General features: G+C 40.2%; 1 protein-coding gene across 1 annotated transcript in view; it reads left to right on the forward strand.

The window, feature by feature from the left end:
• The first annotated feature begins 8,869 nt into the window (after positions 1 to 8,869).
• The window catches only part of ADAMTS2 (ADAM metallopeptidase with thrombospondin type 1 motif 2), a 472,323-nt gene continuing 464,819 nt past the window's right edge, over positions 8,870 to 16,373 (forward strand). The window contains exons 1-2 of the mRNA XM_051978728.1: positions 8,870 to 9,219; positions 10,483 to 10,844. Coding sequence (XP_051834688.1) covers positions 9,120 to 9,219; positions 10,483 to 10,844 — 462 coding nt within the window. The 5' untranslated portion in view covers positions 8,870 to 9,119. The remainder of the gene's footprint in view (positions 9,220 to 10,482; positions 10,845 to 16,373) is intronic.

Here is a 16,373-nt window from a genome sequence, read left to right on the forward strand (position 1 = left end):
TAGAAACACTGCTGGATCAAAGGGTATGCACAGTTTGATAACTTTTTGAGCATAGTTCCAAATTGCTCTCCAGAATGGCTGGATGTGTTCACAATTCCACCAACAATGTACCAGTGTCCCTGTTTTCCCACATCCCCTCCAACATTCCGCATTATCTTTCCCTGTCACTCTAGCCAATCTGACAGGTGTGTAGTGGTATCTCAGAATTGTCTTAATTTGCATTTCTTTGATTAATAATGATTTGGAGTATATTTTCATATGTCTATAAATAGTTTCAATTTCTTCGCCTGAGAATTGTCTGTTCATACACTTTGATATCCTTTCTTTTCTAGTAATAAATAATGTTTGTATAGTACTTTCATAATCATAATCATCATCATAATAATAGTTCCCACTCATATCCTGTTTAAGCCTTTGCATTTATTATTTTGTTTAATCCTCAAAAAAACCTGTAGTGGTAAGAACTATTATAATTCCCATTTTACAGATGAGGAAACACCTTACAAATAACTGAGCCTGATTTTATTTAAAAACTATATAGCTTGTCCAATAATATGAATAATCTTGACAGAGGGGAAATTGTCTATTAATTGTTGAAGTGAATAATCATTTTTTTTGTATCTATGGGTACCAAGTACTGTTACTTTTTTAGTTATTTTTTTCCAATCAGCAAATATTTGCCTTCTCTTAGTCTTCTAATGTCTCCCTTAATTGAGAAAGAAATCAAAATTACAAAATTTTTACAAAAATGTATAGTCAAAAAAACCAAATTTTTACATTATCCACATTTCAAAAAAAATCTCAATCCTTTAGTTATTTCTGGAGGTAGGTAGGTAGGTAGGTAGCATGTTTTATCATGACTCCTCTGGAATCATGGCTGGTTTTTGCATTGATCAGAGTGTCTTAATATTTCAATCTTGTTGTCATTATATAACTTATTCTTCTGGTTTTTCTTAATTCAGTCTGTATTAGTTCATATAAGTCTTCTCAAATTTCTCAGAACCATCCCCTTCAGCATTTCTTATTAATGTAACAGTGTTAGAATTATATTTATATACCATAATAGATTTACTCATTATCTCCTTAATTTCTAATTTTTTATTGTTATTTTTTGTTAGAGTTTGTTTTGTTTAAGACTATCTGGTCCTTACATCACCTTCTCTCTTATTTTTCTTTTTCTTCTCCCCTTTCCTTCCTGTTTTCTCATTGAATGTGAACTGTGTATGAATGCATTGTCCTCCCCACTCTCCTTGACCAGTTGAGATGAGTGAGATTCAAGTGTTATCTACTTCCCCACTTCCTCCTTGTTTATATAGACTTCCTTTTGGGCATTCTGATTTTTTAAAGATAATTTTCCCTATCCTTTCTTTTCCTCTTCCTTTTCCCTTCCTTTTCCATTCTTCTAAGATTATCAAAACACAAGAGATCTACTCTCAGATCCTCTGTCTAATTAGATTCTCTCTATGATTCCTGATATGATGAGGGGACAATTATATGATTTCTCCATATTTGAATGTGAGCAATGTATCCTTGTTTAGTGCCTAATGATCATTTGCTACTTTTACCTTTTTAAAAATTTCTCTTGATTCCTGTGTTTGCATTTCAAAATTTCTATGTAGTTCTGGTCTTTTAGCTCTGTCCACTGTGCCACCTAGCTGCCCCAAGCAGCTTTTGATTTTTAAAAACCATTTTTTGTTGTTTCACATAGTTATTGTCTTTTATTTTTATTTATTCTAATTTTCAAGGAGTTTCTCATATGGGCAAGGTTTCATGCCTCTTGTAACAAGCCATTAATCACTTTTTCAATTCTTTCTTCCATAGCTTTCATTTGTTTTCTATTTTTCCTCTATTGTCCTCATTAAAAAAAAGATTTTAAACTTAAAAAAATCTCTTGCTTTATCTTTCCTAGAAATTTTGATTGATTTATGCTCAAGCTGTTTCTCCCTTGGAGATTTGCTTATTGATGTTTGAAGTCACTCTCTTCTTTGAGATTTGTGTCTTGAAATTCTCTGTCATCATAATAACTGTTTGTGTTCTGATTGTTTGTTTGTTTACTCATTCTTCCAATTTATTTCTTGATGTTGAACTTTACCAGAAAGTAACTTCTGGGAGGAATGTCTATGCTGAACCTGTAAATTTTACAATCATGCTGCTGCTTTATTAGGGTATTGAATGTTATTTCAGAATCTTAAGGACAGCTCATTCTGGAGATGAGTGTTCCCAGTGCTCAGTGTTCCCAGAATGATGTGATCTAGGGCAATGCTTTATTTTGCTCTCCCAATCAATTATCTTCTATTTGGGTTTGAATCTTACATTTGTAAGCTTTCCCTGGTTGGAGTTCCAGTACACTACTGCTGGATTCAGCCATTTATTCATCAGCTAGGTATAAAGTTCTGCTAGATCAGAGTGATAGTATTCCATATTTGTCTTTGATCTGGGATTCCTGCACTGGCTATTCTGGCTTTGGACTGCACTGAAGGCTAGATCTGAGACCATATTCTGCTTCTGGGATCAGAACTACTCAAATGCTATGGTCTTATGATCCTAAATAAAACTTTTTCTATGCATAAGGTCATGTTAGCCTGAGTATTTTCAAGGGAGTTTAGTGTAGCTTTTGGTTATGAAACAACCCACATTTGAAAATTTCTACCATTTCCCTTGTTGGAAACAACATATTATAAGAGGGCCGTACCAACCCTATACCACTAAGGTTACTGTATTAATTCTACATTTTACATTCAAATCTGAATTTGTTTTGGTTCAGCCTAATGAAATGCAATTCACCTAAAGAGATATGCTCATTTTTTTCAATCTCTATTAAAAAGAAAAAAAGGAAGCCATGATCTTGTCCCACTGGGGTTTTAATCTGTTGGTTGGTTGCTTGGGATCCTCTTCGATCCTGTTTGTTTGTTGCTGTTCACTATCCTTGCCATATGGCCTGTTTCTCAACTTTAATACATGTGTCATCCTCTCTTCTTGCTCCAGTATTCTACGGTATTATTCATTTGGGTAAAATCACAGAGGAAATTCTATACATTTTTTCTCTCTATCATACATGTAATGAATGTAGATTTCTTCACTTTCTTTTGTAGACCAACATTCTGATGCATAGATCTTTAGAACTCCTTAGAACTTAACTTAATAGACTTTTATCTTCACGGATATCTCATTATCAGTCAGCCTTCTAAGAAAGTGAGTGAAACTTACTCAAGACACTTTGCACTGTTTGGTCTGCTTTCAATTCAAGGTATTTGCTGAAATGTAAATTTTTGGAGGACAAGGACTGTCTCAATTTTGTCTTTTTATCTCTAGCTCCAAATATAGCGCGTGGCACATAGAAGTCACATAATAAATGCTTGTTGATTGATTACTTAGGACCTATGATCAAACATGATGGTTATTCAATCAGAATTAAGATTCACAGATTTATGAAATATTGAGGCTGGACAGGACCCTAGAAAACAGAAATAATCTATCCTTTACCTAAGCAGAAATCTCTTCTGCAACATTCTGACTTGTTTGCTTTAACTTGAGGCTCTCTGTTGATGGGGAAATAACTACCTCCTGAAATAACCCATTTTACTTTTGTATGTTTTTTTTATTGTTAGGAGGATTTTTCTTATGTTGAATAAAGTTGTTTCTCTGAATTTTCCAACCACTGATATTAGCCTTTGCAAATAGAATTCTTCTTCTCCATAAAGGACCATTAAATAGAAGTAGCATAGTTGAGTGGCTAGAATGTTGAATTTTGATTCAGGTAGTCTAGGGTTCAAATTCTGCTTTTAAACCTATGTGGTTATGTGCCAAACATTTAGTCTTCTATATGTCACTTTCCCCATCTGTAAAATGGAGATAATAACACTGAGAGCACCTATTTCACAAAGTTATTGAGGTTCAAATGAGACTATATATGCAAAATGTTTTGCAAACTATGAAGCATTTATATAAAGATCAACTGTTATTATTGGTATTTAAAAACCATGACTATTATCATCCCCAATTCACAGTAAAAGAAACTGAGGTTCAGAGTGTTTCCAAGGATTTGAAAAGAAGTCTAATACAAAAGAATGCACTAGACTTGGAGGCTGGAATCCTGGTTTCTAATTCTAGTTTTGTAAACAATTTACTGGATGACTTGCGTCAGTCTTTTTACTTCCGCTGGGTCACAGTTTTTTTTTTTTTTTTTTATCAGTGAAATGGGCATATTGGATTAGAGGATAGACATCTTTCAAAAAATTTCTTTGAATGAGGTTGAGGTGAGGAGCAAAAGGAATGGGACTGAGTGTTCCATAGCTGTCATCTGAAGTGAAATTTTAGCTAATTTGGAATTAGATGTGTTCTATAAAAATTTTCTCTCATTGATTCTCTTGGTTTCTTAACAGTTTTCAAAGGTTTGTCTTTATCTTGGATGCCTCTGGTTGTTGACATTGAACTAGCTACTGATCTTTCCCCAATCCAATTTTTCAAGCTCTGGACATTCCTGGTTCTTAGGAATGTGATCAAAGAACTAGAATATCAGAACTAGAAGGGATTTTGAAGACCTTCTAGTCCAGGGATTCCAAATTTTTTATATCCCTTGGACTATTGAGTCCAAGAGACTTATAGTGTGGTGACGCCCATAGACTCTTTTACAAAATAATGTTGTTTTTTTAAATTGATAATTGAAGGAAGGGATAAATTTCAATGAGTGAAAATAAAGATAGGATTTTTTTTTCTTACCCAAGTTCATGTACTGCCTGAAATCTATTCATGGACCCAAGTTTCTGTGGTCCAATTCCTCCTTTAGGAGTGGAAGGGACTTATCTAAAGTCACATAGGGAATTAATGGAAAAGCCAGGACTTAAATTGAGGTACTCTTTAGGATCTCATTTTAGGCAGTCAGTATAGTCTTTTTGTATGACAAATCATTTAGCCTTTATGGGACTCAGTTTCCTTATCTATAAAATGAGGGGATTGGATTAGGTGAGTTTTTAAAATCCCTATGGGGCAGCTAAGTAACAATAGTGGATAAAATAAGAAGCCTGAGGTCAGGAAAACTCATCTTCTTGAATTCAAATCTGGCCTCAGACACTTAGTAGTTATGTGACTCTGGATAAATCACTTAACCCTGTTTTCCTCATCTGTAAAATCTGGAGAAGGAAATAGAAAGTGGATTCTAGTATCCAAGAAAATCACAAAATGGGGTCACAAAGAATGGCAACAACAGCAAACAAAACAACCAACTATATCTGCTTTCTCCTCCCTAATTCTTCTCTGTGGTAGGGGACTTGGGGAAGGCAGGGTTTTAACAGGGATATTTCCATCACACTTGCCATTGAAACTGAATTCTGCCACAGCTTTTCAGAGAAAGGCATGACCTCTGGGAGGGTTCTGCTGCAGAAAGGGCTAAAGCTTGGCTGGCCAGAAGATCTTGATTTTTATGTATCTTTCTCCCTCCATTCATTCTCTAGCCTATCCATATTGGCCTATTTTCTATTCCTCACCCATGAACTATCTCTTGTCTCAATGTTTTTGCCCTGGTTGTCCCAGTGCTTAGAAAATATTCCTTCCTCATCTCCATCTCTTAGAATTACTAGTCTCCTTCAAGACTTTTTTTAAAGTACTACCTTGTAAATAGAGCCTTTCCCTCTCTCTCCCAAACTACCTTGTATTTGTTTATTCTGCATATACTATGTATGGATAGCTAGATGGTGCAGTGGATAGAATATCATGTGTGAAATCAGGGGGACATGAGTTCAAATTACTAGCTAAGTAGCAAAAACAACAAATGTCCCCCTTTAGAGGGTAAGTTCCTTGAAGACAGAAACTGTTTCACTTTTGCTTTTGAATCTACAGAGCTTCAGACAGTGTCTGGCACACAGCATTTAATAAACACCTGTTAATGTATTACTCAGGACCCAAGGCCAGACATGGAAAGAATGGTATCAAAGCTAAATTTATTTCAAATTGTAGTTTCTCTTCTTTTCTATCAGTAAGAAAACAGTATAAAGGTCACATAATGATTCACATTAAATTTCACTGAAATGTCTGGAAACTGCCTGACAGACAGGAGACAGGAAAGCAACTTCCAGACAGTGACTGTGGTAAATAACCATTCTGCTCTGCCCATAGACATAGGATTCGCCTTTTGTGACCCCAAGGACAATAACACATCAGTCCCTTCTATACTCCAGTATCTCTAAAAGATTGTTCAAATTGATGTTCATTATTTTCATGACATTATCTATCCATCTCAATCTCTTCTGTAGGAGAAGCTAAATGATGATAAAAACAAACTAGTAGGAGTCACAATATTGGATGTGATTAATATTGCAAAATAATTGTTTAGTTGTATATAACTTTTAGTGACCTTATTTGGCTTTTCTTGGCAAGAATACTGGAGTGATATGCCATTTTCATTTTACAACTAGTTTTCCAGTTGAGGAAATTGAGACAAACAGGATTAAGTGACTTGCCCAGAGTCACACAGGTAATAAGTATTTGGGATCATATTTGAACTTGTCTTTCTTATTCCAGAGCTGATATTTTGTCTATTGCATCATCTTACTAGCTGCCAGCAGACTTTTATCTTTCTTTGTATCCCCACATATTGGCACAGTGCCTGGAACATAGTAGGCACTTAATAAATGGTTATTGACCTGACTGACTACTCCGTTGCTCACCTTTTTTTAGGGGGAAGAAAAGCAATTCTATTCAGACACTAAACACTATAGGTTTGGGGAAAAGAAGTAAGTCACTGTAGGCTGGGATGATCAGGCAAATATTTTGAACAGAGGAGATCTTGACTTGATTCTTAAAGGATGGAGAGAGAGAGAGAGAGAGAGAGAGAGAGAGAGAGAGAGAGAGAGAGAGAGAGAGAGAGAGAGAGAGAAGAAAGGGGGTTTTGAAGAAACTGAAAAAAGTGGGGAGGACATTCCAGTTGGAAATTGTTACCTGGGGGTTCACAACTTTTGGAAAGGATCTTAGAAATAATTTAGAACAATCCCCTTATTTTATAGATGAGGGAAAAGGAAATAGACATTTATTTATAAGGCATCTACAAATGAATAAGGCTTTGGAAGCATTTTGCAAATAGGTGCTATTAGTTTTATTTTACAGCTGAGGCAATTGAGGCAGAATAACTCACTGTCCAGGGCCATGCATCTAGCACGTGTCTGAGGCCAGATTTGAACTCAGGTTGCTGACTTGAGGTCTAGTCCACTGCTCTACCTAGATGCCCCTAGGAACCCAATTTGCTGAAGTTCACATAAGAATAGGCAGAACTGTGAACTTGATCTTTTGACTCCATGTCTAGTATTGTTTCTATTATATCACAGAGTATTAGTAAAAATGTGGATGTGGAAATGTATATGTTATATTTAGCCAACAGTGAGGAGCCTAATTCCGCTGACATGGAGGAGGGTTCCTGTAGGCATTGTCCAGGTCTGAGAAAAGCAACTGAATAGGGTTGCTTTCCTGCCACTTAACAGGTGAGTTAATCAATTAATAAACATTTATTAAGTACCTACTAAGTGCCAGGCACTTAGTGCTAATCTCGGGATAAAAAGAAAAGTAAAAGGGAGTCCTCAGGCAGCTAGGTGATAGGATAGTGTCAGCCCTGGAGTCAGGAGGAACTGACTTAAATATGACCCCAAGCACCAACTAGCTGTGTCATCCAGACCAAGTGACTTAACCCTTTTTTGCCTCAGTTTCCTCCTCTGTAAAATGAGTTGAAGAAGGAAATGGAAAACTACTCCAGTATCTTTGCCAAGAAAACTCCAAATAGGCTCACAAAGAATCAGACTCAGCTAAATAACAACAGATCAGGTGCAAAGATAAAACTGTGCAGAATCAATCTGCCAACAAGCATTTGAGCAAGTGCTTACTATCAGTCAGGAGCTGTGCACACTTCTTAGCGTCCAAGCGAGGCTTTAAAAAGACTCAGGGGTCCCGTTTTTCCATATTCCTTATACTCCGACCCAACTGGTCTACTCACCATCACCAAACATAATATTAATTTCCCTCATTTTTTGAGACGTTACTCATGTTAATCCCTTTACCTAGATGTTCTTTTCCTCAAAAACCTATACAACTTTTCAGGCCCAGTTAGTGGCACCTTTTCCTTGAAACCTGCTCGTCCAGCTTGAAGGGAACTTCCCTTCTGTGAATCTCCCACAATCTCCTGCTTGTTCCCCCTTCCTTTCTGGACCTTACTCCCTCCTGCTTGATTTGTAGCATTTATTTGTTGTTCCTTTTATCTCCTTCTAGGACTGTGAGCCTCCTGAGAGTTCGTTTCCTTTCAAGTCTTTCTTGACTTGCTGATATCCCCATAAAGGGACCTTAGGTCCCTAAGAACAGTAGGAAAGTCTGCCCCGTCTATTAGATTCTGGTGCCCTGTGTAGACTGAGGAAGCAAGATTCACTCTCCTACCAGCAGCGGAAGCTTAGTAGCCGTGACAATCAGCTGGCCTATCCCTCGGACCCCGACTCCCTTTTCTGTTAAGAACACAAGGAAAGCAACTTTGGCGCAGCGCGGAGCTCTAGGGCGCACGGAGGTGGGGCGTACGCAGGAGAAGGTGCTTTGGAGAGACAGCGTGGAGGCGCCCAGGAGAGCCGGGAGCCTAAGTTTGACCCTCTCTGCGGTCCCCCTCGCTCTCCTGGGGAGCCGGGGCACCTCCCACAAGGGCAGGAGATAGCCGGGTTCGGGGCTGGCCCCACGCGAAGCTGGGCGGGCAGCTTTTCCGTCAATCAGCCTGACTTCACTGCGCGCCCCGGCCTCTTGGCGTTACCCTCGAACCGCCTCCTGGTGTCTCTGCTTCGCTGCGATTGCAGCGTGTGGGCTAGGGCGGGAGGGAGCGAGGTAGGGGAGGGAAGGAGGGAGGCAGGGAAGGAGCCGCCGCTGAGTGAACAAACGCGCTGAGGAGAAGCAGCCGGGTCACCGCAGGCTGGGGCGTCCTCGCCTCTTCGTCTCCTCCTTCTCTTCCTCCCCACGCCGCGCCCCTAGCCTTCCCCTCCCTCCGCCCCGCGCCCCGGGGGACTGCAGCTGCGGGCGGCTCCAGCTGCCCCAGATGTGGGCTGGGCGGCTCACGGGCAACTTTAGCGCGGCTCCGCGTGCGGGGCTCGGGCTGCGGTTCGGCTGCCATGGATCTACCAGCGGGAGCCGCTCGTTTCCTGCTCTGCTGGGCGCTGCTGCTGCTGCCGCCACTGCCCACGGGCGCCCTGAGCCGCTCCGGCCCCCGAGGTAGGTCCCGTTCCAGCCCGGACTCCGATCCCCCCTGCCCCGCGCCAGAGGGACTTAGGCTAACTCCGCTCGCCCAGAGTGTGAGTTGGCTAACTTTGGGGCCGGGGCGCGCCCAGTCTCGGAGCCCTGGGAGCCCTGGAGAAGACGCGGGTTGGGGGGACGTGGCGCCCTCAGTCTTCAGTGCCCCGGCGAGTAAAACCCGAGAAACCTGAGGCAGGGACCCCAGAACCAGCCTCTGCCCACTCCTACCCCCACCCAACGTTGTTGTTGGGGACCGCAAGCGGAGGGACGAGGAGGATGGGGAAAATGCAATTCGCTCCTTCCTCAGCTGGAGCCCCTGGACCGCAAACTCTGATTCAAGCATCAAGTTTCACTTAGTGCTTATCCCTGGAAGGGCCAAACCCAGCTGCCAGCACGGGGCACAAAAGTAGAAGAGAGGTCTTTCCCCTCAAAGGGTTAAAGAACACCACCACCAGGTCCCTCTCTGGGGGATCTCATGGAGCTGCCCCAGTTTGGCCAATGACACTCCCCTTCCCAACTGCCCAGGACGCCTGCTGTGCGTGGGAATCTCCAACAGGAACCTCCCTGCGATTGGACCGTGTGTTTCCCAGAGAGAAATTAGGGAAGCCTAGACAGGCTGAGGCCAGTTAGAGCATTTTAAGTTGATGACCTGCTTATGTTTATGGGTTTCCCCTCCTGTGGCCTCTGAAGATTTCCCTCCATTCGGTCTCCCTCTCTCCTTCCCTCCCTCGCTCCCTCTGTCCCATACCTCCCTCATCCCTGTGCATTGTGAGAACTGGGGTTCATCGAAATCTACTGCATCCTAGCCCAGTGAGGTGACCAATGGCTAGCATTGGTGGGAACTCTTGGGATGTCGGTGGCTAAATGGTATTCACCAAAGTGGTTGAGGATGGGAAGTACTCATGTTGTCGTCTCATTTCTGTCTTTGGCCCTTTTCTCCAATTGGTGACAGCCTAGGCTTTTAAATATCCTCTGGTCTTTGATATTGCCACCTTCTATATCTAAGCTTATTAAGGAGGAGGCAACATGGTCCCGGGAAAAGATCCCAGTCTTGGATATTGAGAGATCTGGATTCAGATCCTGGTCCTGCAAGCTTCTTCATTATGTGACCTTGGACAAATCACTTCTCTCTGGCCTCAGTTTCCCCATCTGTAAAATGAAGGGTTTGGAAAAGATGACCTTGGGATGATGGAGAATTGAGTTTAAATTTACATATCTTCTTCTTACCCCTTCCATTTTCAGGTCCACTTCTGGGAAACATAGAGGAGTATAGACTTGTTATCCCAACCAGCACAGATGCAGAGGGCAAGTTCTTATCACATTTGGTATCTGGAGCTGGTAAAGGCCGATCCCGAAGGGATGTTGGGGACTTGCCCAGGGAGGATGCCAACGAACAGATATTTTACAATGTCACTGTGTTTGGAAGAGACTTCCACTTCAGGCTGCGGCGGAACTCCCGGCTTGTGGCCCCGGGTGCGACTGTTGAATGGCAGGAAGATTCCCATGAGACTCGAGTAGAGCCACTCTTGGGGAACTGCCTCTATGTGGGAGGCATTACTGGTCTGCCTAATGCTTCTGTTGCTATCAGTAACTGTGATGGACTGGTGAGTCCTTTTCTCTTATACAGTGCATGCACTAAGAATCACAAATTCAGTCCCTGCCCAGCAATGCAGCTGGAATAGTCCAGAGCAAAAATAGCCTTGGGTTGCAATTAGGTTCATTTGTACATGAATAGAGGAAGGTAGTCAGGAAGGACTGTGAGGGATCTAGGTAGTAGTCCTGTGAGAATCAGTTAAAAGAAGTGGGATTATCTACCCTAGGGACTTAGAGGTACATGATAGATGCTGACAATTATCTGAGGGACCATCATGGTTCAGAGGGGATATCTAGAAAGTTTCAAAGAGGTTGATTTTGATTTAATTTAAGCAGACCTTTCTAACAATCAAGGCTGCTTTGTTAGATGGTGAGCTCTGGATCATGGGAAGTATTCAAGTGGGGACTGAAAGCCCTCCTTCTCCCCCACCTTGTCAGGAATAAAATAGGAGATTCCTTGCATTGGGTGGAAGGCAAAGTGTAGATCGACTTTAAGCCCAGATTCTATGATTCAGTAGCTGTAACAGCCAACATGTGTATAGTGCTTTAAAATTTGTAACATGTTTCACACATATCACCTCATTTGATAGGGCTGGTCCATCTATTGGCTTGGTGTAGCTAGTAACTATCTCCACAGACTCCCTTGGCTCAGCAAGCCCTTTCTGTGAAACTACTTCCCCCATCCTCTCTCTGTGGATTTAGTATCTTTCTCAGAATACTTGTGGTTACAGCCCCCGAAAGGGCAGGGGCATAGCTGTTATTTCTTTGTGCCTTACCTCCCCCTAACCTCTCAGTTCCTGATAAGTAGTGCTGGATTAGTAGATGATTAACTTTTTTGATCTGGTTATTTTGTGATGAGGAGGGGGGTAAGGAAAGAGGGAGGAAGTTAGCTTCCTAGGGCTTGCTTTATAAATTGGTAATTGGATAGCATCCACAGTGCAGAAATTCCTGGTTATTCCCTAGCTCCGGAATCTCAAGATGTACAGACTCAGTATTGCACTGAGTCAAACTGTCAGACACTTGTTGGCATGCTATGCTCTGGCTCTTGTACCCTGGGGTTTGGAAATGTAATTTGCTTTTACCCTTTTTGGCAGGGGTTAGGAGTAGGAATAGGAGCATGTGCAAATACAGAAATTCACCCATTCCTGTCCCCAGTACTTGTTTTTTGCCTCTTTTCTGTTACCTCCACCCTTAACTGCAAAGCTATAGCCCCTAGATTCAGTTTTTACAGATATTCAGTTTCCAATATTCATGATTAAACATGAGGAGATGCTGCAGCCAGGACAGACCGACCTAGGTTTGGAAAATGAGATGAGATCAGAGGTTGGGGAGAAGTCCCAGTGTTTGCTTAGATTCAGAGTGGGGCATTTCTTTGAGACTAAGTGGGTCGTCCTCAGTGGATGGGAGAAAAAACTCTAACACTTGCTGGCCTTGCTCTGGACAGGGATGTTCCGGGTGGAGCGACAGGCCTGAAACTGCAGATTTTGAGTTTGGAATGCAAGACAAGTGGTCAGACTGTATCTGTTAGTGCCAGACATCTGAAGCAGGCGCACTGTGTGTTTAACACTAATTGCTACGTGGCACACACTCACTCTGTCTAGTTGAGAAAGGCGGTTTTTGTCATGAATTGCTGCTCAGCTCCTGTGAATTCTCCTTCTCTGTTGCAGGCTTGTGTTTCCACTAGAGATAAGTGTTCCATACTTTTCTGTACTGTGCTGTTGGATAGAGTTGACTGACTCTGTGAATCTTAAAAAACTCTTCCTTGACAGGCCTAGGCAGACGAAGAATTGGGTTTAGGAGACATAAATGCTTCGGGGACCTACACTTTAATCTAGATAGTCAAAATGAAGCTGCTTTTCAGACTTGATATTTCTAAGGATGAGACCCTTCCTCCAAGGGATCATCAATTAAAATCCTTACACATAGTAGAGCATCCTTCACTTTATAAAATAGGCCTGTTTCTGGAAAGTGAAAAGTAGGACCCAAAACTCGGATAGCTCACAACTTGTTGAGCTGAAAAAAAGGAGAAAAAACAAAACAAAACACCCACCTCTGTTCCCCCCCAATAGAGTGTAAAGTTAATATTGTTTTCATATTAACTTATATAACTGCATAAAAGGGTTTCTATTATTGTTTCTGATTGACTTTTTGTGACACCCAGACTCTTTATATCGTCATTTTTTCTGTTGAGTAGAAAATTATCTGTGAATCAATATTCAAATGTACTATGGGAGCTGATGTGTGCAGATTTTTTTTTTTTTTAAAGGATAAGTATCTCTAAGTGTGAATAGTCACTCCCTAGCTTTGTTGATCTCCCAGCCTCAGGTATTTCCCTTTTATGATCCATTTTCCACCTGACTGTTTATGTCACATTCCTATAGGACAGGTCTGACCATGTCACTTACACTGCTCAAAAAGCTCTATTGGCTCTTTATATTGTCTTAAGAATAAAAGACAACACAAGAGATAGGGAGATTTACAGGGCAAAATAGACTTCTTTGACTACATAAAAATTAAAAAAAGATTTTGTACAAACAAAAACAATGCAGCTAAAATTAGAAGAGAAACAGGATTTGGGGAAAAAAACTTTGTTTAGTGGATTTCTCTGATAAAGATCTCATTTCCAAGAACTATAGAAAATGAAACCAAATTTATAAGAATATGGTACTTCCCATTTGATGAATGTAAAAGGATATAAAGGGGATGTTTTCAGAAGAAAATATTTAACCTAACAATATGAAAAATGCTCTAAATCATTAATAATTAGAACAAATATGAATAACTCTGAGATACCACTTTATACCTACAGATTGGGCATGTTGACAAAAAAGGAAGATGACAAATATTGGAAGATCAGTAGGAAAATGCATTTTAATACATTATTGGTAGAGTTGTAGACTGATCTAAAATTCTGGAAAGCAATTTAGACCTATGCCTCTGGGCATACCTTTGGCCCACTGAAACCATCATTAAGTCTATACCGAAAATCAAACCCAAAGGCAGCAGAGAATGTGAAAAGGACATATACAGATACAAAAATATCCATAGTAGCTCTTTTTGTGATGGCAGAGTCTTGGAAGTTGAGGGAATATATCAATGAGGAATAGTTAAGCAAGTTGTAAATATGATGGAATACTATAAGAGATAAGGAAAGGGATGGTTTCAGAAAAATCTTGGAAGACTGATATGAATTGATGTAAAGTAAAGTGAGCAGAACCGGGAGAACAATTTATATTGTAAGTAGCAATCCTTTATGCTTTGGGCAGAAGCCCTAAAGGTCTTCCCCTCCCAGATTTATTTATTTATTTAGTTAGTTTTTGCTTTTTTTTTTTTTTTTTTTTTTTTTTTTTTTTTTTTTTGACTAGGTGAAAGAGGAGATTCTTTACCTCAGTTGCTATCTACCTATCTACATTGAATGAGTGTTGCCTTAATTAAACAGAGACCTATTGAAGATCTTAGCTTACAAAGGTCAAGGTCTCCCATTTCATCCAGGGCCATCTCCAGTTGTCTTGATCTATATCTTGCCACTGGACCTAGATGTCTCTGAAGGGGAAAGTGAGACAGGTGATCTTGCACAGTCCTCCCTCACTTAAATCCAATTCACTTGCATGTCATGGAATCATTTCCCTGATTTCACGATCCCTTTTGAGAAATAAGTACAAACAACAACCAGTTATGTGACCTTAGGTGAGTAAGTTAACTGTGCTTGCAAACCACTCCAATCTCTGCCAAGAAAACCCCAGATGGTGCCATTCACAAAGAATCAGAAGCAGTTGAAATGACTTAACAGCAACAAAGAGGAATTCTGATTAACACAATGATAATTTGGCTTTTGCCTATATTTTCAAATTGATGATATGTCATTCCCTTTTTGTGCACTCTGCATTCCAACCAAACTAGATTTGTTATTGATCTGCCTTACTTTCCATCTCCATGCTTTGTCTCTTGGAGTCCCTAGTTTCTTGGAGAGCTTAGCTCATGTACCATCTTCTAATAAGAACTTTCTTGATTCTCCCACCTGCCAGTGCTCTTATTTCATCTGTATTTTTTTATTATATGCATACATGTTGCTTCTTCAGATTGAATGTAACTCAATGCCTTGAGGGCAAAGGCTATTTCTAATTTTTTTCTGTCATTAGACCCTAGTATGTTGATATAGACCTGGTATATCAACTGTGTGGGGAATTCCTGATGAGGAAAATTCATCTGCCAATGTATCTACATTTGTTCTACAACTATCTAGTCCTAGTTATCTGAGGACTTGGTTGTTCAGTCATTTTTCAGTTATGTCTGACTTTTCATGATCCCATTTGGAGTTTCTTGGCAAAGATCCTCGAGTAGTTTGCCATTTCTTTCTCTAGCTCATTTTACTGATGAGGAAACTGTGGCAATCAGGATTAAGTGACTTGGCCAGAGTCATACAGCTAGGAAGTGTCTGAGGTTAAATTTGAACTCAGGAAGCTTTATCTTCCTCTAGGCCCACTTTATACTCTAGGCCCAGCCCTTTATCAACTTGTTCTAGTCATACAGCTAATCTGTATTAGAAACCAACCTTAAACTCAGATTTTTCTCCACTATATTATACTGCCATTCTCTATCTTATAAACACTAGACACTTAATATATGCTTGTTGATAGATGTCCTATGAGATTGGACTCTCAATTTAATAATAAGTATAGGCAATCATTATGCTAAGAAATTGTATGAGAGATGTCACAAGACATATTTTATTATTAAAACAACTGATTAAAATGTACAGAGTTCACCTTTGTTCTTTTTAATTGCATTCAGAATACAAATTGCTTATAAGCTTCAAAATCTCATTATAGTAGATGCTGTTAATTAGATATTTGTCATAATTTAAACTGATGAGGGATGAAATTCATATTTATATTTTCTATCCATTTATTAAGCCATAGAAGAGGTGCTTAATAAATGTTTGTTGAGTTGAAAAGTACTTTAATGAGTAATTAATGTAAACATGATTGCTGAGGTAATATTTAACCTACTTCAGAATAAGGATCCTTATCCACTGATATATACATAAAGGATTGATTTAAATCACTGATTATTTTTGTCTGTTCCTGTGTTTGGTAATACTTTGTCAGTCTGGATGACATTATTTATAGACCTGAAAATTCAAACCAAAGAAGACTATAGCTCTCTAAGAAGATTCTGCAATTCTTACTTTGGATGAATTCAGAGGGCTCTTTCCCATTCAGCCTGAGTCAGGGAGGCCTGGCTATGTTGAAAACTGCAGACTTCAGTACTAGTCCCATATACAGGATGATGTGACTTTGGTGGAGAGGGGATTCTAGGGAAATGAAGGTGTCTGTGAAATGTTATTTATGCTAGTGTAGAGAATGGACCTTTTTTTTTCACTTCCAATACTAAACCTCTAGGGGAGGCTGCAGAAGGCAAAGCAGGGGCCTTGGGTCAGTTATTCTGAGTATCTGGCAGAAGCTAAAATGGTCAGTGTGGGGGACAATGAGGGCTTGAGACTCTGCGTGTCTGGCCTAGGCTTCCCAGGACAATGAGCC

This window comes from Antechinus flavipes, chromosome 2 (genome assembly GCF_016432865.1).
Source record: "Antechinus flavipes isolate AdamAnt ecotype Samford, QLD, Australia chromosome 2, AdamAnt_v2, whole genome shotgun sequence".
NCBI classification, from domain to species: domain Eukaryota; kingdom Metazoa; phylum Chordata; class Mammalia; order Dasyuromorphia; family Dasyuridae; genus Antechinus; species Antechinus flavipes.